The sequence below is a fragment of the Ailuropoda melanoleuca genome, chromosome 10, assembly GCF_002007445.2.
Source record: "Ailuropoda melanoleuca isolate Jingjing chromosome 10, ASM200744v2, whole genome shotgun sequence".
Classification (NCBI taxonomy): Eukaryota; Metazoa; Chordata; class Mammalia; order Carnivora; family Ursidae; genus Ailuropoda; species Ailuropoda melanoleuca.
Window position 1 is genome coordinate 94984825 of NC_048227.1, and position 26222 is coordinate 95011046.

Genomic DNA, 26222 nt, shown 5'->3' on the forward strand with positions numbered 1-26222 from the left:
CATGCCGTGCTGTAGAGGAAACTTTCTTTAGTTTTTTTTGCTTTGTTTTTGTTTTTGCTTTATTTATTTATTTATTTTTTTTGCATCGAAGGAGACACTGTGGGAGCCCGTGGGATGGCTTAGCGTAGCTCTCGCTGGCCCCCTTTCATCCTTCCTCGCTGAGTGCCTTCCATCCTAAAAGCTCCAGGCGGGAGAGGCTCTGGCAGGGGGACTCCCTGCTTGGCAGGCTTCAGCAAGAAGCAGATGTGAGGCAGACATTTAATCAATTGAAAAGCAGTTGAGAATTCAGTCTGGGAAGCTCTAGTTACGCTCTGTAGCAAACACAGCTCGGCACTCTGTGGCTTAGCAATGTGTGGCTTTTCTAGTCTGTATCAGGATTTTTTTTCGGTGATTGTGCTAGAAATACTTGCAGTCAAACATTGGAGGATAGCAGTTGTTGATTCTTTGTTAAATGACATTATCTTAGATGGGCCATCTTTAAAAATTAAGTTGGTTCTACTGAAAATAAGGCAATTTTGCCTGTTGATTTTCTTTTTCAATCAAAGGGAGCACAGACTTAGAACTGAAGTAGCAAAAGGGTGATCAATAAATTTGCTCTACCTGGATTTTGATCAGCAGTTATTTTATTATTTTTTTTATTTTTTATTTTTTTTTAGATTTTTAAAATTTATTTATTCGACAGAGATAGAGACAGCCAGTGAGAGAGGGAACACAAGTAGGGGGAGTGGGAGAGGAAGAAGCAGGCTCATAGCGGAGAAGCCTGATGTGGGGCTCGATCCCGTAACACCGGGATCACGCCCTGAGCCGAAGGCAGACGCTTAGCCGCTGTGCCACCCAGGTGCCCCAATCAGTTATTTTAAACAGTATAGTTCAAAGGCAGTACAGCCACTAAATTTGCATACTGATCATATATGTTGTTTACCTTTGACCTCAATTATGCTCCTAATTAAATATTGCTTAGGTTGGGCAAAGCTTGCAGTAAACTTAGTCTCATTTCTATGCAATGGGGTAGAACCCACAAGAGGTGGTAATTTGTGCTGCCTTGGGCTGCTTGAACAGGATGGGAGAAGAGCTGCTTATAAGACACCCTCGTGTGCTTCCCACTTGTCTGTGTCTTCCCTCCTGCATATAGGTGATGGGCTGCTGCCACTGGACACTCACTCCATCCCAGATGTGTATTTTATTTTGGATATTGGAGTTTACTGTGCAAAGTTCGGTGTTGCAGATTTTTCATAACTTACTCCCTCTCTGAAGTTTCTGATGCTGATGTCATAGGGACACATCTTTGATTAGAAGAAGTCATAATAGCCCCGGAAGGTGTCTGAAGCTTAAAATCTACATGTTACTGGAGATGATGCTGGCTTTCTTCTTTGTCAAAACTGTTCATCTGTCAGGCTAAGAAACTAGTTAGCCTTTCTAAGGCATGCAGTGGATTTCAGAACTTTTTTTGTATTATTGAATTCGTAAGCAAGGATATGATATAGTATTTTGCTACCTAATACCAGATCCCTTTGAGAGGATCTTAATGAGTATAATGATTTGAATGTGATGTGTGTAGGATGAAGTGGGAATTGGGATCTTGACTTCTGCATGTACCATGAGCCAAACGAGTATGAGCTCCATGGTACAGGGACTCAAAAGGAACATGGCATGAGAACAGTCAGAAATGTCTCAGAATAGTCAGAGTGCTTTTAAGCTACTCATTTCCATTGTTCTCTTCACAGTAATATTTTGATTATTTTGCATTTGGGATCTGCAGGAGCCTGTGAAGTCGATATGGCAAGTGGTTTACCTTGTGTATCTTGCAGGTTTAATAACTCAGATGGGGGAAATAACCTGTCTTAGAAATTCATAATAAATGTCATTACACTAGAAAATAATGCTTTAGGGAACGGTATCCTAAGGTGTCTAACTTGGCCAGATCTGGAGAGTCCACAGTCAAATAACTAACCAACAGATGTTAGGTGTTTACTGTGGTTAAACATGCAAGTTCCACATTGCTTGGAAGCTTACAAGAAAGTAATTAACCTGAAAGTGGTTAATTCAAAACTTTGACTTGTTGGGTTGCTTCGTCTGTTTCCCCAAGTGGACATGCTGGTTCAACCATGGTTCACTTGAATATCTGTATTAGGAAGGCTATATCCAACATAAGTACGATCATATTTTCTTGGTTTAAGGGAAGTTGGGGCGGGGGGGAAGAATAGAGTCCAACCCTTAGAGTTCTTTCTGATTCTACGAGTCTGAGTGGTGGTTCTGAGAGGAGTGTTAGGACCACCACCTAGATGAGGCACATGTTGGGGTGGAGAACGCCAGGAAAGCCTCATGTCCTGCAAATTCCAGCACCTGGTTTCCACACAGGAGGATGCTGGTGGCGTCTAGGATTCACGTGTTTCCTTTTGTTGTTTTATGGTGCATCTCTCTGTCCCAAGCGCGATACAGACCTAAACGTTGCAGGAGCTCCAAACATTGCCAGGTAGGCCTTTCATGTACTGGAATTATGGTAGACCCGCTTCGCACCGTGAAGAGCTGTAGTGGGTAGGTGGTACTTTTTATTTCCCTTGTCTCAAGCAGAGATCTTATAAATTCCCTTTGTCTAAAATCAGCATGGTGGATCTCCCACCTCACCAGATTGAGAGCTCTGTTTTCTTTCACATACTTTCCCAGAGAACTGAAGATCTTTAATATTTTTTAAAACAACTATAACTTTTTAAAGTACGGGAATATCTGACTGAAAAAACATATTGCATTTACCCTGGTGTCTTTAGTTACAGGGGCTGTTAATAGATGTGGCTCAAGGGTTCTTTGGGTAAGTCGTTTTAGAAAATGTTACAATGGGGCGCCTGGCTGGCTTAGTCAGTAGAGCGTGTGACTCTTGATCTCAGGGTTGTGAGTTTGAGCCTCCGCACTGGGCGTAGAGATTACTTAAAAATAAAATCTTGGGGCGCCGGGGTGGCACAGCGGTTAAGCGTCTGCCTTTGGCTCAGGGCGTGATCCCGGCGTTATGGGATCGAGCCCCACATCAGGCTCGTCCGCTATGAGCCTGCTTCTTCCTCTCCCACTCCCCCTGCTTGTGTTCCCTCTCTCGCTGGCTGTCTCTATCTCTGTCGAATAAATAAATAAAATCTTTAAAAAAAATAATAAAATCTTAAAAAAATGTTAAAATGATTCCCTCCTTAGAGATTCAGAGTACAAAGACTGCACTAGATCAGAGTTTTCCAAGATGATTTGAGCCCAGAGTACTACTGAGGTAATGCCTGGCATACTGCTATTGATAGACCTAGTGTATTGATATTCTTGGATACCAGTTTGAAAGATGCTGATCATCGAGATTTAGAGGCCTAGTTTGTACTTAACATTCGGAATAGAGTTCACCTGTAGTGGCCAAGGCCTTGGGATTTACATAAACAAAAAGAGGGGCACCTCGGTGGCTCAGTCATTAAGCGTCTGCCTTCAGCTCAGGGCATGGGATCGAGCCCCACATCAGGCTTCTCCGCTATGAGCCTGCTTCTTCCTCTCCCACTCCCCCTGCTTGTGTTCCCTGTCTTGCTGGCTGTCTCTCTTTGTCAAATAAATAAATAAAAATCTTAAAAACAAACAAACAAATAAAAAGAGATACATTCTTTTCTTTTCTTTCTTTCTTTCTTTCTTTTTTTTTTTTTTTTTTAAGATTTTATCCATTTATTTGACAGAGAGCACAAGCAGGGGGAGCGGGAGAAGCAGACTCCTCACTGAGCAGGGAGCCTGATGTGGGACTGGATCCCAGGACTCTGGGATCATGACCTGAGCTGAAGGCAGACGCTTAACCGTCTGAGCCACCCAGGCGCCCCGAGATACATTATTTTCTATTTTTAACTACTTGATTATTTGAATAGTAGCATTCAGTTGAATTAAATTAATTTGGCGTGCTAGAAGCATTAACTAGTGAATTAACGGATCTCTCTTCACTCTCATTCTTTCTCATGTCTAGGAATGACTCTGGGCTGGCTATATACCTCCTGAAACTACATTAAGGATTTGAATGAGTTTTGCTGAAAATTATAAGAAGTAGGGAAATCATAAGTAGATACTGCTTTAAAAAAAAAAGTAGGGAAATCATAAGTAGATACAGCTTAAAAAAAAAAAAAAAAGAAAGAAATAGAGAAATCAGAGAGTTGCAGACAGTGGCCAGAGACTGTGTATCTGGTATTAAATACCCTTCACTAAGCGGCATTTAAGGACCCACAAGCTCATGTGCTGTGCAGGTAATATTCCAGAAACGTTACTTAGATAGTGAGCATTGAAATTTCAGAAGCGTGGTTAGTCAGATCGTGTGTTTTCTTTACATGAGGCTGCAGGGATGGGAACCACATTGATTCTAGATGTTGGTGATGAGACGCCCACCCCCTTTTCTGGGTACTTCAGGTGAACTCATGTTTAATGTCAATAACCAGTAAGGAGATGTTTTTGTTTGTTGGTTTTGTTTTGCTCAATATATGAGTGGGAAGAAATAGCATGAAATTTAAAGCAAGCAGAGGTTTTATTTAAAGATCAGATGCTTCGGGGCATCAGGATTTTAAGAGATGGAATTGCTGCTTTATAGGAGAGCCTCTTCGAGGAGGAAAATTGGGATCAGAAAGCTCCCCAAACGTCATTTCTCAGAGATCAGGACATCTAAAGAGAGAAAGAGCTTGCTCGCAAGTGGGATGGGAGGGGTGAGGAGCAGAGGGAGAGGGCAAGAGAGATTCCCAAGCAGGCCCTGCGCTGAGGGGGGAGCCCTGATCTCACAGCCCTGAGATTACGACCCGAGCTGAAATCAAAAGTCAGCACTTAACCGACTGAGTCACCCAGACACCCCAAAAACATCTTATTTTTAGAGGTCACTAAAATCACTCCTGACCCAGGGTATGCAGTCTTCTCAGTTTCATGTGGTTTGAAGAGCTTTTGGTGCAACGTTTTGACAGTACCTCTGAAACTTGAGAAGCAGGTAATTTTCTCTCTTTAAAATGCCTTGCAAGTTTAAAGGTCTCCTTCGGTTTTTTGTTTTGTGGATTACCTTGCATCCTTTCTAAATTCATGGAATATGGAATAATATAACACCCACGTAGCTATCACCCAGTTGCAGCTATGATCAACATTTTACTAATCTTACTTTGTCAAATATACATTTATTTATATATTTTTAAAAAGATTTTATTTATTTGAGAGAGTGAGAGCGCATGGGGGGGGCAGAGGGAGAGGGAGAAGCAGACTCCCCACTGAGCAGGGAGCCCGCTGCTGGGCTTGATCCCAGGAAGCTGGGATCATGACCTGAGTCGAAGGCAGATGCTTAACCGACTGAGCCACCCAGGCACCCCAATCTTATTTTGTCAAATTTTAATTTTTACGTTTTATTTGCTTATCTTAAAACAAATACAAGATATGTTGTCTGCACATCGGTCATTATACACCTAATAGTTGAAGACTCTCTAAAAGAATACGACCATGTTATTATTGTCAGACATTACAGAAGTCGACAACTTTTTTGGAATCTTTTTTTTTTTTAAATGATTTTTTATTATGTTAGTCACCTTACAGTACATCCCCAACTTTTTTGGAATCTTAAGAAAACCTTTATAAGTTATTTTATCATTCTTCTTTGTGTAAGTTTTATTTCTGCATCTCAGAGGTGGACTGTCCTTGGGCCACCTCGGTGGTTTCATACCCAGACGGAATATCTTAAGGGTAACTTGTTAGAAAGCACGGCTGTGTAGGGAAAGGCGTAGAGGGATTAAAGAATTCAGTCCAATTAGCTCACAAAAATTAGGGCTGTGGCTCATCTAAAATTTATATAAATATGCGTTAGCGATGGAGTCATCCATTTCTACATTTAGCCTTTTGCTTATTTCTAGAAATTTTAAAAATAGTTTGGGAAATTCTCTTTGTGCTTGTGTTTAAATAAAAGGGAGGGCTGAAATAGTTTCACCATATTCAGTTGTGCACTGTTCGGACAGTGTGGTTCTAGGTTGAATATACTGTTTGGAGCTATGGCTGTTGGCTTATGTAAAATAACTCTTCAGTCATAAGAATGGTTAACTTTTTTTTTTTTTTTTTACTTTTATGTTAGATCTCCACCCAAAATGAGGCTTGAACTCACAACCCTCAGATCAAGAGTTGCATGCCCTACCAGCTGAGCCAGCCAGGTGCCCCCAGATGGTCAACTTTTGAAGCGGTGTTGATAGATGGGCTCCTTAATATCAATGCAGCTCTGCGTCCGTGTCCTGGCGGGCTTCTCCGTCTGTCTCTTTGTTGCAGCAGGATACCTGGCCTTTGCTGCCTGAGGGTCAGACCAACCAGGAACGCCAGGCAGGAGGGCCTGCATCTCCTGAGTCATTGTTCCCTTGTGGCCAAGTCTGTTCCCAGGCTCTGGCCATCTTACTGTAGTGGTGCCCTGGTGGCTTGAGCTTGCAACCCCATTCGTGTGCGGTATCGGGTTTAGCAAGGTGCATTCTCTGTACGCAGCTGTGTCTAATATTGTTGGATCCCCTTGTCATTTCAAATTGAAAGCCTCCTTCGACACCCTCCCTCCTCACTGCAAACATGAGGAAAAGTTTTAAAAGGTGGCCTTAGTATGATATAAAAATACTGAAGTAAAAGTGGCTTCTGAGAGCTTTTCAATTGAGAATGAGAACTTGCCCAAACATTCCATTTGAATCTCAAGCGGTCTAAAAACTGAGATGGTCTTGGGGCGCCTGGGTGGCACAGCGGTTAAGCGTCTGCCTTCGGCTCAGGGCGTGATCCCGGCGTTGTGGGATCGNCATTCCATTTGAATCTCAAGCGGTCTAAAAACTGAGATGGTCTCGGGGCGCCTGGGTGGCACAGCGGTTAAGCGTCTGCCTTCGGCTCAGGGCGTGATCCCGGCGTTGTGGGATCGAGCCCCACATCAGGCTCCTCCGCTATGAGCCTGCTTCTTCCTCTCCCACTCCCCCTGCTTGTGTTCCCTGTCTCGCTGGCTGTCTATCTCTGTCAAATAAATAAATAAAATCTTAAAAAACAACAACAACAAAAAAAACCGAGATGGTCTTAGTCCCCATTTATAATTGGGAGATTGAGCTCAGAGTGAAGGCTAATGGGAATGGAACCATCCTGTGGTCTCNCAACAACAACAAAAAAAACTGAGATGGTCTTAGTCCCCATTTATAATTGGGAGATTGAGCTCAGAGTGAAGGCTAATGGGAATGGAACCATCCTATGGTCTCTGTTTCCCCCATACTTTCTGTGGTTAAAAAAAACAAAACAAAACAAAAAACAAAAACAAAGCAAAACAAAACAGCAAAAAACCAACTCGGGTGTGTCTCCTCCATTTAGACCTTTATGTAAACGGCCTTGCCCCTCTCCTACCCAGACTATGAGAAAATTAGAGGGTTAGAAGTCTTCTTACTAGATCTGTTGAGTGCAGAGAGTGGGCCAGTCAGGCAAGAATTCTTTCAGCTTTCACTTTAGAAGGGGAAACGGGCCTGGGACAAGTAGTTCCCTTTAGATCATAGTTGACAGCAGGTGGTATAATCAAAACAAGTATAACTTAGGTTAACATTTGACTTATTACAAACTTAACATGTGTCGGGGGATGTTCCAAATGTTCTGTGAGGTAGATAAAATGAATTCTTAATCATTTTACAAAGCAAGGGAGGTCGGAGAGTCTGAATAATGCACCCAAGGTCTCAGATCAGACTCCGTTTTCCTGGCCACCTCCCCTTTGCTGGCCTGGAGCCACCATGTTTCAGGCTAAGACAATGACTTGACCATCATAAAATGCTGAATCGAAGTACTTAATCTTGCCCCAGAGTACCCAGCCCTCCACTATGCTTCTCTGCCTGCTTCTGAGCCCACTGTGTCATTACCCTTGAGGAAGGAATATGGATTAGTTTGCATGAACAAATTCCTAGAATATGATTTCACTGCTGAGTTTCTTTCTTAAAGCAATTCTGTTTTCCCATGAAAATTCATGTGACTGGTAGAAATTAGAATTACAGTGCTTCACTGTAAAGCAAAATTTTCTTAGCTGCCTTTCGCCCATACTAAAATTAAGCTGTAACAAAATAACTTGCAAAGGAAAAGCTCTCCCACCACCCAGTTGTAAAAAGAATTGTGTTATGTAGGTACAGAACAGAACACAAAAAAAGTAGAAAAATACAGGATATCAAATATTCATAGTTCCTTCCCCAGCAATATTTTGATACATTGCAATATTAACAGTTTGGTAATGTTGCTATTTTATGGTATGTTCTGGTGTGTATTTGTAATCATTTTTGTAATCAGTTTCCTTTTTATTTTATTTTATTTTACTTTATTTTTTAAAATATTTATTTATTTGAAAGAGAGCGTGAGCACAAGCAGCGGGAGAGGCAGGCAGAGGGAGAAGCAGGCTCCCCGCTGAGCAAGGAGCCCAGTGTGAAACTCGATCCCAGGACCGACCTGAGCCAANCTGGGATCATGACCTGAGCCAAAGGCACATGCTTAACCGACTGAGCCACCCAGGCGTCCCTAGTTTGCATTTTATTATTATTTTATTTTATTTTATTTTTATTTTTTTTAAAGATTTTATTTATTTATTCGACAGAGATAGAGACAGCCAGCGAGAAAGGGAACACAAGCAGGGGGAGTGGGAGAGGAAGAAGCAGGCTCATAGCGGAGGAGCCTGATGTGGGGGCTCGATCCCATAAGGCCGGGATCACGCCCTGAGCCGAAGGCAGACGCTTAACCGCTGTGCCACCCAGGCGCCCCCTAGTTTGCATTTTAAATTGACGATTACAACATAAAATACATCTCCATACTACTATATGTATGTACTATTGTATGTACTATTTTGAATGCCAACAAGATATGTTGAAATTATCCCTCAAACTTTGGATATTTAGAATTGTTTAAGTTAAATTTTTAAAAAATCTTTTGGTTTCCTAGCTCTTAACTCTTTTTTTGCAGTGACCTTAACTATAGTAATTAAATCCATTTCATTAAGTAAAACATCCCCTCTTCTGTTCCTCAGTCTGTGTCCTAAAGGTTTATATCATGTTTAGACCTGGATTCTACAAAGCTTTCTGCTTAGATTAGTTTGAAATAAAAATGGTTACTTTATAAAAGAGCAACCCTTTTGAAACCCATAGTTCTGTTGGTTTTCCGTAAATGACCTCTAAATTAGAGGGAAAACCTTTTGCTTAGACATAACCCAGGCTGGTTGGTACTGTCACGATGACTTGTGTTCTTATAGCCTGTGCCGTTTTTGTGAGACAAGTTTCCTAAGTTAGGAATTCTGCGCTTAAGAAACTCTGTACCGGGGGGTGCCTGGGTGGCTCAGTCGGTTAAGTGTCTGCCTTCGGCTCAGGTCATGGTCCTGGGGTGTTGGGATTGAGCCCCATGATGGGCTCCCTGCTCAGCAGGAAGTCTGCTTCTCTCTCCCCCTCTGTTCCTCCCCCTGCCGGTGCTCTCCTCTCTCTCTCTTTCTCGCTCTTTCTCTAAAATAAATTAATTTTAAAAACCTTAAAGAAAGAAAGAAACACTCTGTACTGGGGCAGAATGCTCTCGCATTGAGGCCTTTTGTGCAGCTCAGGTCACCTGGGTCGAGTCCCAGCTTCCCTGCATCTTGGCTCAGTCCCTTTGGTTACAGTATCTCTCAGCTTTGGCTTCCTAACCTTCCTCAGCTCTCTGTAAAGTGGGGTGATGATAGTAGTTGCCTTAAGGCAGAAGGATAAATTAGCAAATGTATGTAAGTCACATTTGTAAAATGGGTCCATAATACACAGAGCAATGTAACAGGAGCCTTTGGTCACCTGCTGTAGAGCTGTGATATTCCTGGCTTGGTCTTGGTCAATATCTATTTTTTAAAGATTTATTTCAGAGAGAGAAAGAGTGAGCAAGCGAGCGAGTGAGCGGGGGAGGGGCAGAAGGAGAGGGAGAGAGCAAATCCTCAAGTTGACTCCGAGCTGAGCTTGGAGCCTGACCTGGGGCTCAGTCTACCAACCCTCAGATCAGGATCTGAGCTGAAATCAAGGGTTTGTTCACTTAACCAACTGAGCCACTCAGGAGCCCCAAGTCTTGGTCAATATTTTTGATTAAGGTGTAGCTGAGGACATTATTAATATGGTAATCACACTTGGAGATCATAGGAACAGAGGTGAAAACTCCATGAGAGCAGTTTGGTGCCTTGCTCAGATGATGTGAAAAGATTTGTGAATCCTGGAAAGCCAGGTTATTAGCAAGCTTTATAGCCCAACAATCTATGGATTTTAGGGTTCAAAGTATTTTAGCCTTTGCAATGATAAAAAGAGTAAAAGGGAAACCATGCCTTCATTTGAAAATGTCACTTATACCTCTCCATAAAAAAGAAAACTGTCTCTTCCCCAACGAAGGGCAAAGGGCAGAATGAGTCTACAAAGGCAGCATTTGTTAAAGACTTTGTGTGGTGTTATTACAGAGCTTTGTTCTTTTTTAAAATGCTTACATAGACCTCGGAGAGAGCTCTCTCCTTCCCTTCCTCCCTTCCTCCCTCCTTGTTAGTGGGTTGTTTTTGTCTTATTCTAAACACATAAAGGAATTAAACATTTCTCTGTAACTTGGTTTTCCCACTTAAACTGGAGACCTCTACCCACATCGGTGTCTCTGGATTTACTGCATTCCCTGTGATGCTGTTTATGGATTGTGTTTTGTACATCATTGTACCTATACCTGCTTAAGTATGTAAAGCCGTATCTAATAAAATAGCTTGGTGATGGGGCGCCTGGGCGGCTCCGACAGCTAAGCATCTGACTCTTGGTTTCGGCTCAGGTCATGATCTCAAGGTCATAGGATTGAGCCTGGCCTTGGCTCTGTGCTCAGCGGGGAGCCTCCTTGAGAATTATCTCCCTCCACCTCTCTGGCCGCCTCCCCTTCTCCATTGCTCCCACGTGTGCACTCTCTCTCTCCCTCTTAAAAAAAAAAAAGGAGTGTGTTGGAGTGGGTATGCACATTTAAATTGTTTATAGCTGTTTCCAAATTGCTCTCCAAAGACATTGTTTACTGATTTATACTCCGATTTCTATTTTCTTCTGTTTGACATTTTTAAAGGCCTACATTTTTAAAGGCTTACCTTCAGAATGCTCCCTATTAGAATGAAGAAAAAGACATCAAAGTGTTTTTTTAGAACTTTTGTCAGAGATTTAAAATACCCCCCAGATGGGGGCGCCTGGCTGGCCGAGTCACAATGGCATGCCACTCTTGATATTGGGGGTCATGAGTTTGAGTCCCACGTTGGGTGTATTTATAACTTACATAATTTTAAAAAACTGAATAAAATTCCCCCTGGATAATCTTTTTTATTTTGATCATTTGTGTGTGTGTCTTTGTCATTGACTTCTGGTTGTTCCCGCTTATATCTGCTTAACCATTTCTGCTTGCTGGGTTTTGCCAGAATTGCGCTGGTCAAAGCCTCATTTACTGCCTTCGCGACAGGACTGTGGGGCCAGTCGCACCTGTGCTGGTCATGCAGTGAGGATGTAGACAGCGTCACTTCGGTGGTGACGGACGTTACTTCAGCAGGCTCATCTCCTCGACTCCCAGCATCCTGAGAGCGTCCAGGGTTCCTCTGTTTTATTCATTAACTCATTGAGTAAAGATCTGGATAATCCTGGGGCGCCCTGCTAGTTCAACCTGTAGAGTAAGACTGCTTATTCTCGGGGTTGTGAATGTGAGCCCTCTGTTGGGTGAAGAGATGACTTAAAGATAAAATCCTTAAAAAAGAAGGGTGCCTGAGTGGCTCAGTTGGTGAAACGTCTGACTTTTTTTTTTTTTTTAAAGATTTTATTTATTTATTCAACAGAGATAGAGACAGCCCCCGAGAGAGGGAACACAAGCAGGGGGAGTGGGAGAGGAAGAAGCAGGCTCATAGCGGAGGAGCCTGATGTGGGGCTCGATCCCNAACGCCGGGATCACGCCCTGAGCCGAAGGCAGACGCTTAACCGCTGTGCCACCCAGGTGCCCCAGACGCCTGACTCTTGATCTCTGCTCAGGTCTAGATCTCAGGTTTGTGAGTTCAAGCCCCATGTTGGGCCCCGCGCTGNTAACGCCGGGATCACGCCCTGAGCCGAAGGCAGATGCTTAACCGCTGTGCCACCCAGGTGCCCCAGACGTCTGACTCTTTGATCTCTGCTCAGGTCTAGATCTCAGGTTTGTGAGTTCAAGCCCCATGTTGGGCCCCGCGCTGGGATGGAGCCTCCCTTGAAAAACAACAGCAACAAAAAGCTTGATGCTTCTACGGCTTACTCTGCAAAGGGGCTCAGAGCAAATTGTGGGCAGTCCTGCGGAGAATGAAGAGGAAACGAGAAGTCTGGTAGTTTTTCGGCAATGCTTTGGCTGCCATTTTGGATATTCTCTGTTGTTCTAATGAGAGGAAAGCACTGATTGATGCTGGAAGCATTGAGATTTCTTTTAAAGCTTGTTGAGTTGTAATGTGGTAATACTTTACGGGAATAAACTCTGGCTGACCCACTCAAAGGATAAAGCTTGAAAACATTAAGGGTTTTGATTTGCTCAGAAGAGGCGTTTAGGCTTTTTGAAGCACAAATCCAGTGGGAATCGAGGTTTTCTGGTGCTCACTGTATTTAAGTGCAGGGAGCATGTCTTTCAAGTCTAATGTCTGTCTCAAAAGTCAAGGTTCTATAACTGTATTTGTACAAGTGTAAAAGTAAGTTTAAAAGGGATGGGAAAAGCTGTGTGAAAGAATGGAGTAGACATTTCCTCTTTCTTTCTCGTTTGGAAACTTGAATCCTGATACTGCTTTCTCCCCTGAGTTAGATGGCCCTCAGACCTCATCTGGCCCCAACATTCTCATTCCCTGTCACTAAGTTGTGTCCTTGCCTCTCTCTGTTTACCTGGGCATAACTAATAAATAAATCCTTGTCTTTTGTGGGCATTTGAATTACAGACAAAAGAGAGAATGACTGAGGACCAAGCCAGATACGTATTAAAAAGCAGGTATTTCACAGGGCACTGTGGCTCAGTTGGTTAAGCGCCTGACTCTTGGTTTTCCACTCGGGTCATGATATCAGGGTTATGAGAGTGAGTGCTCAGCGGGGAGTCTGTTTGGATATTCTCTGCCTCTGCCCCTCCCCCCTCAAATAACTAAGCTTCAAAGCATGTGTTCTCCTTTTTTACAAATGCTTATGAATATATATACACAAAATGACAGGAAGGATTTTAATGTTAAATACAGTGGGTTTGGTTTCTTACAATTTGAGGTGACTTTAACTTACTGGTAACTCTCAGAAGTACCTGAATTTTTAACAATTATACAAATTATATAAATGGTTGGGGATGGGGGAAAAAAACCACTCTTTTTGTCACAAAAAACCTGAATTATCCATTTACAAGGACACATGAAATTTAGTAAATAGCGTCTCTAAATGAAACACAGAATGGTGGGAATAATCTGAATATGGTTAGGGATGAAGCCCCATGTTTGTTGTGGAGGGTTGGTGTGTCATGGGCTTTGAATGCTCACTGGAGATATCACCTGTGGGGGTTTAAGCTTGGGTGGTCCCCTTACATTGAGACCCAAGCTATGAATATAATAATATTGGCTCAAAACTCAGTTTTAATAATGGTCCCTGTCATTAATTGTCTGCTACCAAAGTTAATTCATCAACTGCCTTGTGGAAGTAGAGACAGTCTTCCTGTGGTCACTGGGGATAAGTAATCCATAACTAGCACACTTGGTGTATAAGGAGGGCTTGCAGGTGATCTCCGTTTTTAAGACTCATCTAATGTCATTTAATGTGCTTCGTTATATGTGTGTAACATTTAAGGGTAGAGGAAAGTTTATAGATTTTTCATGTTTAAAGACAGTTTGGCTTCTGATAAAGGTATCTTGAGTTTGACAATTCATAAAGAATTATGAGACCTTTTTTAGGAATTACAGAAATTTTCTAGGACTCTAAACTCTGTAAAACTTAAGACTTCTGGTTACTAAACGAGGGGCATAGTTTATTCCATTGAAAAATTGAGGCATTTAACCCTCTTTCTCACCATCCCCATTTAGTTTGCGGTATCATGGTGGTGTACGTAAGCGTTTTTAAGGTTAGATTCATTGGCTTTCCATGGATCCCACAGTACTATGTGTTCCCTGCTTTCCTCCTCTAGCTCTTCCTCACGTTATTAATCAAATCTGAGCCTGAACACATTCACATAACTAGTGATTTTTAGTCCAAATACTCTTAAACACTGACATTTTTGCTAATGGGCATTGTGGAGACCTCCCCATCCCCTGCTTTTGTCTTTAGGTTTCATTTAAAGACTCTATCTTTCATATTTTGGTAAGAGAAGACTTAAAGTGGAAATGTAATCTGAGTATGCTGTCTAATAAAGAGACTCAGCTTGGGCATTTTGAAGCCAACTATTCCATCTGTGGAGTAAGTATTAAAGTACAGAGGTCTTATTTCAGGAAGCAGCTTGTGCCGTTGAAGGGCAACTTTGCTGGGAGCCGGGAACAGCCAGGTGAAATCAATTTAGTTTCGGTTCAAGTCTTCTGGATTGACTGTCTTGAACCTGCTGTCCCTTCAAGGCTCCGATCAAAGTCGGTGGCTTGGCCAGGCTGCTCCGTTAGCCTGGAAGCAGCATCGAATCGTGCCAAGTGGAATGCCGTGGCTTTGAGATTTCTTTGGAGTAAGCAGGTCCGGGTATTATGGAATACTCTTAATGGCATTGGCATTTTGTCATTATGCATAGCAACAGATTCTTCAGCAATCTGTAAGGCCGTGGGAACACCCTGGAAGTCGTTGATGGTGACTGCTGGCCTTTGGGCTGGGGTGCCTCCCTTCTGGGCTGTGGGACCTGTGGTCAGCCAACTCCAGTCTCTGTGATCACGCTGAGTTGAGTTGCAGTGTCCTGCTCTATACAACGGAAATGCTACCACCTGCCCACGTTGGTTCTGATAAAACGAGAAATGTATGTGAACTGTAAAGCTTTGTTGAAATCCTTAGGTTCCTAACGGTCATTATACTATTTCTGCCATAGCCTCAAAACTTTTTACCTATATTCTCAGGATTTACAAAATGACAGAAGGGTGTATTTATATGTCTACTGTTTTTGTAACTGAAAACATGAATTGCAGAGGTTATCCTCTGGGGCAGAGGACAACTGACCATTTAAATAATATTTTTAGGAAAAAACAATGACTCACAAAAGCATGAGGGACCCATCTCTTCTTTGTTGTCTTGTCCCATGGATCTTTGAACCATGGGGTTCCTAGTTCACCTCGCTTCTCTGCCTCCCCTGTACCCTTTCTCACACGCCCGTACTGTGGGAACTGAGATCTAGCTTTATCTGTACTTCTCTGTTTGTGACTGGCTTCTGTGTATTCCTCTGTCATGACTGTTTCCCTTATTTACATGTCTGTCCTTTTTCCTGAGAAGGACGTATTGTCACTTAGGTATTCTTTGGTCAGATATGCATACCCTGCATCTAATCATAAGGAAACATTTTTTAAAGAATAAAAATCTCCTTTTTTTTTTTAAAGTAGGCTCCACACCCAACGTGGAGCCCATCCCTGGGCTTAAACTCACGACTCTGAGATCAGGACCTGAGCTGAAATCAGCAAGTCAGTTGCTTAACCTATTGAGTCACCTAGATGTCCTGAAAAAAAAAAAAACAAAAAACAAAAAACCAACAATTTTAGAAGTCTGCTTTTCATAGTAGTCTGCAAGCTCAAGGGGGCTGGGGCCATGCCTGACTTAACTCAGATTGTATCTGGAATAGGCCTGGAATGGTGGGTGTGGAGATCATGCCGGTGTTTGGATGAGTGAGTGGATGAAGGAATGGTGTGCTCTTTTACCCAGATACAAAGCCCTTTCTGCTTGATAAGAGCTCCTGGGCTACCTTCTCTGAGGTAGCTTGGATCATTCAGACTAATGACTTAAATCTTGATCATCGTTGAAAGTAAGTTTACATGGTTTTGTTTTCCCCCATAGCTCCTCCAGAAGAATGGTCAGCTGTCTAGTGCCAGTGGCTTAGCTGAGGAAGAAGAGTTCAGCCCCCAGGAGGGAGCCCTGAATGGCCAGGAGGAAGAAGCCATTGTCACAGATGGTAAGCACCTTTTCAGTCTCTGGGCAGAAGAAGTAGGGACTCTAGGGCTGACAACACCTGCTGTGAATGCTCTGGAACAGTAACAACCAGGCTGGTTGGACCAGACAGTGTCCTACCTGGGGGTGGATGATATTGACAACAAAAGCAGTCCACTGGTTACAAAAGGAAGTATTTATCAGACCTTTTGGGTGGCCTCTACACTCAGGTGTAGGAAATTCTGCCAATATTTGGGTATAGGAAGTGAAGTCACGTTTCTTCTTTCTTAGACATTTTCATCTGGAACTTAGGTTGGTGGTGTTTTGTTTTGTTTTAATTGTTGCCAGGTGGCAACTACTTGTCGGATGTTGATGTGATTTCTTGTAGGAAACCCCAGAGTCATGGTTGCTTTAAGAGTCAGTATCTCTCACTCTGGAGTAGCCTGCTCCTCTTCCACGGATTTTTCTAGAAGTGTATATTTCCAGGTGCATGCCGCTCTTTGCCCAAACTCTGATTTGCTGCATGTTTTCTAGCTCATGAGCCTAGAGGCCCTGTGGGGGTACTTACTGGAAAGTGAATCACCACACTGTCACTAGTTCAGGTCAGCCCACGTGAGGTTGCAGAGACCACACATTAGGGTCAGAAGCAAGCACCTTGACCGGTAGACCTCTGTAGAGGCACCCTAGGTTGAAGAAGAAACGTCCTCTGTTCTTGAGTTCTTGTCCCTTCATTCCATTCATAAACAAAAGAGTAATTCGACAGCCACTATTGAAGATGCATAAAATGATATTTGGCGTGGAGTAAAGTGAGTTTTCTATGCAATGTGAATAAGACAAATGAAGGGGAAAGTCCCAGGAGAGGAGACTGGCCATTGCCTTGGTTAAACGAGACCCTCCTAACATGTGGAACCTGTTCTCTTCTTGTTCAATGCCCCGTGGAGCTGCTTCAAGCCGCGAGCTGCTTTTGAAGTTGGTGGGAAGACTGATCTTTATGTCACACCACAGGCACAATATAAAGTTAGAAATATGTACAGTCCCACAGAAGGGAGGATTTGCATGACCTAGTGTGAAAGTTTCAAATCATCTCCACCAAAAAAATTGGAATGGCCCCAACTCAAATTCCAAAGTCCTGTGCTTTCTCCTTCCCGTGGCAACTTTTGAATCCAGTCAAGACCAGTCAAGCCACAGTAGGTCTGGAGCCTTCTCTGGCCAAGCCACTGTGCTCAGTGCTGCAGGGAAGATGAACAGACCGACGAACAGCCCACCGCTTACCCATTGCAGGGGAGAGGAAGCGGGTCTATAGAAGGATATGCAAGATAAAGGGAATAAGGTTAAGACAGGGCAACATGGTGGGTATCAGATGAATTTGCAAGAAGTGAGAGCTGCTCTGAGTTCTGGTGGTGCAGTCATTTGAGGTGAGAGGGTGGGTAAGATCTGGGGACTGAGGGGAGATGGGGGTTAGATTTGTTGATAAGGGTTGCGGGCCACAGTGAGGAGAGTAATAACAGCCAACACGTTGCAAGTTTTTACTATGGGTCCTGGAACTGTGCCTTTTGGGCATTATGGTCTTTAATGAGGTAGGTGATAGGGGTGTCAAGATTCAAACCCAGATCAGCAAATTACCAAGCACGAGTTCTTAACCACTGAGCCTTCACTGTGCTGGGCATGTCCACAGGCTTGTCTACTGGCACAATGTCAGCTGAGCGAAGAGTAGAATGAAAACCCAGAAAGGCAAGCGGGCTAGGTAACAGGGCGGTGGAAGCAAGTATTTGGTAGCAATGTGGGATCATTGGCCTAGGCCACCAAGGGAGCCCCTGGGTCAGGCAGGCTTCCTCTGTGACGCTGATGTATGTGATCGATAAGAGAAGGTAGATGGGGTGCCTGGGTGGCACAGCGGTTAAGCGTCTGCCTTCGGCTCAGGGCGTGATCCCGGCGTTATGGGCGAGCCCCACATCAGGCTCTTCAGCTATGAGCCTGCTTCTTCCTCTCCCACTCCCCCTGCTTGTGTTCCCTCTCTCGCTGGCTGTCTCTATCTCTATCTCTGTTAAATAAATAAATAAAATCTTAAAAAAAAAAAAAAAGAGAAGGTAGAAGGTAGAGAAGGAGCAAGGACAGGCCTTAGCAGAGGATTATTCCATGGTCTCCCTGAGCTGACCCAGACTTCTGATTGTGGCCTTGGGGCTTTGAGCAGATAGCAAAGACCTCTTGCAAGAAGAATGGTAATTAATATACCTCATCCTTCAAAAGATCCTGAAAAGGCCTTGTCACCTTGGAAAAGACTGGTGGGTGTCCTAGGGCTGCAGAGGTCACCACCCCAGGCCCTGCCTTTAGGATGAGCTTTTAATGTTTTAGGCAGAACTATTAATCCATTGGTTTATTAGCATCTGTAATAAGCTTGGTACACTTCTTTCTTCTCCCTTTTGCCTGCCTGGCACTGTAAACACACATACTTTTTCAAGCTTTTTTTTTTCTAAAAATTTATTTATTTATTAGAGAGAGCAGAGGAAGGGGCAGAGGGAGAGAATATCCAAGCTGACTCCAGCTGAGTGTGGAGCCCGACGCAGAGGCTCGAACCCATGACCCGGAGATCACGACTTGAAACCAAGAGTCGGATGTTCAACTGACTGAGCCACCCAGGTGCCCCTTTTCATGCTCTTCTTTTGACTACAGTGATGGCCTGTGGGGTTAGATTTTATGGTTGTTTCCAGAAATCCCTTCTTCACAGAAGCTTCCTAGGATGTAAACGAAGGCACAATTTGGTATGTAACACTTAATCGTAGGGTTGTGGGGACCTTGGGTTCTACTGTTGTCCACATCAGTAAGAGTAGATCTGACCCATCTTCTCCCTGGGACGATTGACCAATGGCGGGATTCGGTCCTGCCCTAGGTGGGTCAGTTCATGGGAGAAAACTATGAAATTCCTGCTAGAGAGTTTTTAATTTAAAGTGTCTGGCTCTATTTACACAAAGCCAGACATGAAAATATTGTCCGACTTTGACTTGTTTGCTTTCTTTCTGAAGCCAGACATACTGGTAATTCAGAACCAATCCTCTTCCTATAATGAAAATGGATTCCTGTTTCCTTGTAAACTTTCCTCAAGTGTCAGAGGAAAGGAGCAGCCTCCTAAGTAAATATCTTCTAATCTGTGCATCGGCGGGGGGCTCCTGGGTGGCTCATGGGGTTCAGCGTCTGCCTTCGGCTCAGGTCATGATCTCCAGGTCGTGGGATCGAGCCCCACATCGGGCTCCCAGCTCAGTGGGAGAGTCTGCTTCTCCTTCTCCCTCTGCCCCTCCCCCTGCGGGTGCCCTCCCTGTGTCTCTTGCTGTCTAATGAATAAGTAAAATCTTTATAAAAAAATAATCTGTGCATCAGGGTTAGATGCGTATACAAGGATTTCGGAGAGGACTTGAAGATTGTGTAATTCCACATTTTAGAAAGTTGCAGGGTTGAGAACAAATAATTATTAAAATGAGAAAAAAAATGGGGTGCCTGAGTGGCTCAGTCGGTTAAGCGTCTGCCTTTCGCTCAGGTCATGATCCCAGGGTCCTGGGATTGAGCCCCGCATTGGGCTCCTTGCTCAGTGGGGAGCTTGCTTCTCCTGCCTGCCTGCCAGTCCCCCTGCTTGTTCTCTGTCTCTGACAAATAAAATCTTTAAAAAAATAAAAAATAAATAAAATCATAATAAATTACTTAAGCGTTGGAGATTTTGACTTTCTGAATTTTTTAAGGTAGTTTACCCTTTGTTAAAACTACTTCTGTAGAACAGCAGCCTTTTCATTCTTTCATGTCGTGCTATTTCCAGCATTCACAGGGGTCGTGCAAGTGCCATTAGTTTTGTGGAAAATCTGCTTTTGTTGAAAGATTTTTAAAAAGCCCTCTATGGTCTGTGGCCTGTGGGTGTTCTATGAGTTAAGTGCCTCAACACGAATGATTTTAAAATATTACATGTTGGTCCAGGTCCAATTTCATATTTAGAACTTCTGCAAATTAAAATTTTCAGATTGATAAAAAAAATTTAACTTTAGTATCTGTTGCACACATTTTTTTCCCTAACAGATGGGAAAATTCAATATTACAAAATCAAAAAATTATAAGACCGTCTGTATTTGGATACTATATAATTTTAAAGATTTTGGGGGGGGCGGTGGGAGAGGGAGAAGCAGGCTCCTCCCCCTGGGGTGCCTGGGTGGCTCAGTCCTTAAGCTCAGGGTGTGATCCCAGGGTCCTGGGATTGAGCCATGCGTTGGGCTCCCTGCTCCACTGGAAGCCTGCTTCTTCCTCTCCCACTCCCCCTGCTTGTGTTCCCTTTCTCGCTGGCTGTCTCTCTCTCTCTGTCAAATAAATAAATAAAATCTTTTAAAAAAAAAAAAAAAAGGAAGAAAAGGAGGAGCAGAGAGCTGGATGTGGGGCTCGATCCCAGGCCCTGAGATGATGACCTGAGCCAAAAGCAGACACACTTAACTGACTGAGCCACCCAGGCGCCCCTGGATAATATATATATGTGTTTTTATTAAAGTAACTACTCAACTCCTAGGCATGTGCAAAAACACAAGTGATTGTCCGATCTTCATAATTTGAATTTATCATTTACAAGGCAGTTATTTGTTTCCTTTTTGAGATTTGCCTCCCTGCAAAGTAGACACAGCAACATGACAAAGCAGGTGAATGCCACGATTCCTCCATCTGCATAGGTCACGTTTGTTTGTGGAACATAAATAGTCATTTCCTTGGTTTTTAAATTTTTGTTCACACCCGCACACAAAATAATAATACATTTTTGTTTACATATGCTTTGTACTATTTGCATACCCAGAGTGAGGACATTGACCCCTCCGCATTTGCCACCCTGGGGCCAACTGCATTAAAAGTAGCAGCCAGCAAACCAGACGGACAGGTTTGCTACGCTGATGGGCATGGTGAGGAGGAGGGCACCGGGGTGGCTCAGTCACTTAAGTATCCGACTTTGGATTTTGGCTCAGGTCATGTTCTCAGGGTCCTGAGATTGAGCCTTACCTGGGATTCCCCTGCTCAGCAGGAAGTCTGCTTGAGATTCTCTCTCTCCCTCTCTCTTTGCCCCACCCCCCACTCTCTCTTTCTCTCTTAAAATAAATAAATAAATCTTTTAAAAATATGGTGAGGAGGTTCACTACTACAAACAGGAGGCAGTCCTGGGGAAAACCCTCTCAAGTCCCAAGAAAAATTTTAAAAACAGGAAAACTCCCAGATGTTGTCACCTAAAACAGAAGTCTTTTAGGGAACGCGTTTCTTACATTCTGCAGGATTCCACTTTTCCTACATCTGGATCCTGTCCCCCAGATACGGTAACAAAAATGGAGAGTATGCCTTGCTCAGCTATCTAGAAGCTTAATTTGCAACATCAGGGAGAATTTCATTTTCCTCATGGTGCTTAGTGTCACTGCCTTAGCTTTTATTAAATTTGCTGTTTGAAACCTACCAGATTCTGGTGTTTGGTGCCTTTGGGATATGGAGAGGCCAAAAGGTTATTTACTGCCAAATGATCAAACCCTCCCTGTGGACCTTGTTACCTTCCAGAAAAGCCGTTCTGGAGTTACTAGTAGTTCATTGCTTTTTGATCATCTAATACCTTTATCTGGACAGTGAGTACCTAAGATCCTTTCCAGGTCTCTGTTAGAAGATGGGCCCCCCCACCCCCCATACATGTTCTTCTGTGAGAGGCTGCTCTCTCAACTGTGAAGAAACACACGATTCAGTCACTTTTCTGTTTTAATTGGTGACATAATTGGTACCTTGTTAGTGTTCTCATGAAAACATACATGCCTGTTGCCCCGATGACTGCCCTCCATTCCTCCTGTATTTTTTCCCCCACGTCATTCGTCAACACGCGGCGTGGCTCACGTCTGTCTCTTACCTCCAGCTCTGCTAAAATATAGGAACTACAAGGGCAAAGATCTCTTGGGCTGACTCGGGAGGTCTGTAAGGTGGTTCTGTACTGAATCCCCCACGTCTAAACCGTGTCTGGCACGTAGCAAGTGCTTAACAAATGCTTGAATAAATGAAGAATTAAGAGTTAACAATATGGCCTTTTTTGCTCATGCGAGAGGAGCGTCTGTTAGCTTTTCACGTTTGTATCATTTCCGCGTGGTTAAATACCACAGCTTTATAGATTTACCCCCGGCCCCCTTTCGTTAGGTGCCTCAGCACTGGCCAAGCTGGGTCCTTCGCCACACACCCTGCTGTGCTCTCACAGGTGCTTGCTATAGGTTATCCAGGTGTTGCCTGGAAAGGTGAAGTCAGACCCTGACCTGCTCAGGAATGCTACCCAGTGTGAGCGCTCAGTTGACAAAAGAGAGCCCCCCACCCCTGCTGTGGTATTTCGAATACAATATTATTGCACGACGTTTTCCCAAGCTGTATCCTGTTTTGTAATGTTTTGAAAACTAGGGAGAACACTCATAAAATAACCCTTGAACATCGGCAGGAGTACTGGACTGTGCAGTTTCTGGGAACCGGTTTTTATTCATTCCTCCGCTCTGCAGGAATGTTTGTAGCGTTCCTTCTGATATTACTTATGTCATTGACAAATTTCTGGTAACAAATAACTATTGCTTTCATCTTTAGAGAAACAGATTTATTTTTTTAGTAATTAACAGCTAACCTATACAGAGAAGAATTTCTCCCTCGAACTATATTCAAGTCTGGCAGTCCAGTGAACCTTTATTTTTCCTTCTAACTTGAGAAATGTTGGGGTTATGAGGAAAGAAGACGGACTCCTGGTCCTCCATCCCTTTTATGCTCAGTTCATTCTAGGGGACAAAACCACAGGTAAGGCTGCTGTAGTCACTTTCTTTGTGTGCCCTTGAATTGAATCTATCCCTTTATCTTGCTGACCATCAGTTTTCATTTGTAAAATGAGCATCCTTACTCATCTCTGAAATTCTAGGACTGAAGAACATCAGTATTGCTAGTAACATGAAAACCAAATGATGGGGTAGCCATTGAAGACACCCCAGTGACCTTGGGCAGGTGGGAATCTGCCTGGTCATTTCATTATGCCTTTTTGTAAAAACACTTTTTTTTAAAATTTTATTATGTTAATCACCATACAGTACATCCCCAGATTCCGATGTAAAGTTTGATGCTTCATTAGTTGCGTATAACACCCAGTGCACCATGCAATACGTGCCCTCCTTACTACCCATCACCAGTCTATCCCATTCCCCCACCCCCNGCATATGGCCCTTCTCTTTACTACGTCTGTATCTTTGGGGTAAACACCCAGTAGTGCAATGGCTGGGTCATAGGGTAGTTCAATTTTTAACTTTTTAAGGGACCTCCACACTGTTTTCCAGAGTGGCTGTACCAACTTGCATTCCCACCAACAATGTAGGAGGGATCCCCTTTCTCCACATCCTCTCCAACAATTGTTGTTTCTTGCCTTGTCTATCTTTGCCATTCTAACTGGCGTAAGGTGGTATCTCAGTGTGGTTTTGATTTGAATTTCCCTGATGGCTAATGATTTTGAACATTTTTTCATGTGTCTGTTAGCCATTTGTATGTCTTCATTGGAAAAGTGTCTGTTCATATCTTCTGCCCATTTTATGATTTGTTTATTTGTTTCTCGTGTATTGAGTTTGAGAAGTTCTTTGTAGATCTTGGATACCAGTCCTTTATCTGTGGTGTCCTTTGCAAATATATTCTCCCATTCTGTGGGCTGTCTCTTAGTTTTTTTGACTGTTTCCTTGGCTGTGCAGAAGCTCTTTATCCTGATAAAGTCCCATAAGTTCATTTTATCTTTTATTTCTCTTGCCTTTGGCGATGTGTCGTGAAAAAGGTTGCTCTGGCCGATGTCATAGAAGTTGTTGCCTATGTTCTCCTCTAGAATTTTGATGGGTTCCTGTCTCACATTGAGGTCTTTCATCCATTTGGAGTTTATTTTTGTGTATGGTGTGAGAGAGTGATCAAGTTTCATTCTTTTGCATGTAGCTGTCCAGTTTTCCCAGCACCATTTATTGAAGAGACTGTCTTTTTTCCACTGGAAGTTTGTAAAAATACTTCTTTTTAGTCTGATCTCAAAAGTCATCTTCTAGATTTGGGGCACCTGGCTGCCTCAGTGGGCAGAGCATGCAACTCTTGATCTCGGGGTTGTAAGTTTGAGTCCCATGTTGGATGTAGAGATTACTTAAAAATTAAAAAAAAAAATTTAAAAAGTTGTCTTCTAGATTTGAAGTTTTAACTCAATGACAAGTTCAAGAGGGGCAAATGTATTCAAGAATGTCTCAGGTATAATATAAGATAATCGTTTAGGTAAGAAAGAAAGCTAAATAGCTTCATAAATGTGGCTACAAGGTAACATACCTCTCTCCCTGTATGGGAGATTTAAATCATGTAATAGGATTGGTTATGGGTCCCATTCAGTGATAGATACCGATAAATGCCATCTCTATTTGCCCTGAAGACTGTCATTCAACCTTAAGCTACTTCGAAAACTCACCTATAAACAGCTATAGTTTTGAGGCTACTCCAGTCCACTGAGCAGGGTGAGTGTTCCGGCCCCTGTGACGATGCCCGTAGTTGAGGTGGTCTACTGGCTGGTTGGTCTGTGTTACGTAGCAAGCTTCAGACCCTTTCCCTTGGAGGGACTGAAGTGGTCTAAGGCTACTGGTTCTTTGTGACTAAGCCATAATGGAAACAGTAAATTTTTTTAGCTATTGCATTTACTTGACAGGTCTTTTCTCAGACTGACTCATCCTTAAAACAGTTCCAGTTTAGGTTCACCTGGCTGCTCAGTCGGAGGAGCATGTGACTCTTGATTTCAGGGTCGTCAGTTGGAGCCCCAGGTTGGTGAGATTATAAATAAACTTTAAAAAAAATTAAAAAAAAAATCTAGTTTCACCTAACGTAGTGACCCCCCAGTGGTTCCAGCAATGGTACCTTCTAGAGCATAATGCCCGTGTGTTATATAAATAATGATGCTTAGGTAACTTATGGAAGATGTAGTCTCTGGGTTTAAATTCTGCGTATTTTTAGGCTATCAGTTGAGTCTGATATTCTTGAGTACCACACTTCTGAGTTTTCTTTTTTTTCCTCATTCATCATTTATTGAGAGTAGTATGAAGTCTTCATAAAAGGTATCTTTCCCCCGAAATCATTAGCTTCAGAGTATCTCAGCTGATTACTGTTTTTTTTTTTAATTTTTTTTTTTTGGATGTAGCTTTTCCACACTTTGCATTTTTACAGACTGCTTTTGTAGTTAACATGTCAGTGCAGCGTGACTAGTTATAGGCAAAATGTAATTAATGGGGTGGACTGGTTACTTTTCACATGTCTGAACGTGCAGTGTTCAGACACACAAGCAAGCACAGGGCAGTTATCCTGCTATATTCGTTTGCTAGAGCTGCCACAATAAAATATCACAGAACAGGTGGCTTATACAACAGAAATTTATTTTCTCCCAGTTTTGGAGGCTGCAAAGTCCAAATTCAAGGTGTCAGCAGGTGTACTTTCTCTGAGGCCTCTCCTTAGCTTGTGGATGGCCACCTGCTGGCTGTGTCCCGTCATTCCCCTACATGTGTGTATCACTGGCCTCTGTGTGTTTCAGTCTCCTTTTATAAGGATACCTGTCATTAAAAAAAAGAAAAAAGTGGCGCTGGTGCCTGGGTGGCTCAGATGGTTAGGCATCTGCCTTCGGCTCAGGTCATGATCCCAGGGATCCTGGGATCGAGCCCGAAATCAGGCTCCCTGCTCAGTAGGAAGCCTGCTTCTCCCTCTCCCTCTGCTGCTCCCCCTGCTTGTGCCCTCTCTCCCCCTCTCTGCGTTAAATAAACAAATAAAATCTTAAAAAAAGAGAAAGAAAAAAAAGGATACCTGTCAGGTTGGATTTGACCCGCCATAACGGTCTCTTTAACTTGATCCCCTCTCTGAATACAAGCACATTGTGATGTGCTGGGGGGTAGGGCCTTCAACGTCTGAATTTGGAGAGGGCACAGTTCAGCCCAGGACACCTGTCTGCACGATTGGCAGAACAGCAAAGTCGGGGTTCAGTGGCCTTAGTGGACGGAACTTAGAGGTGGTCTAGACCAGGCTCCTGCCCCCCATGCGGGAAGCTCTTCTGCCTAAACACAGATTTAGGGGAGTTTCTCCATAACAGGAAGTCAGTTACTCCACCTTAGGGAAAACATACCTCCCCCCCAGCTGTGCTGC

General features: G+C 43.3%; 1 protein-coding gene across 1 annotated transcript in view; it reads left to right on the plus strand.

Moving 5' to 3' along the window:
* AKAP12 (A-kinase anchoring protein 12) overlaps positions 1–26222 on the plus strand; it is a 97334-nt gene that overhangs the window by 37928 nt on the left and 33184 nt on the right. Inside the window, exon 2 of the mRNA XM_034669298.1 lies at positions 15951–16065. Within this exon, the coding sequence (XP_034525189.1) occupies positions 15951–16065 (115 nt within the window). The remainder of the gene's footprint in view (positions 1–15950; positions 16066–26222) is intronic.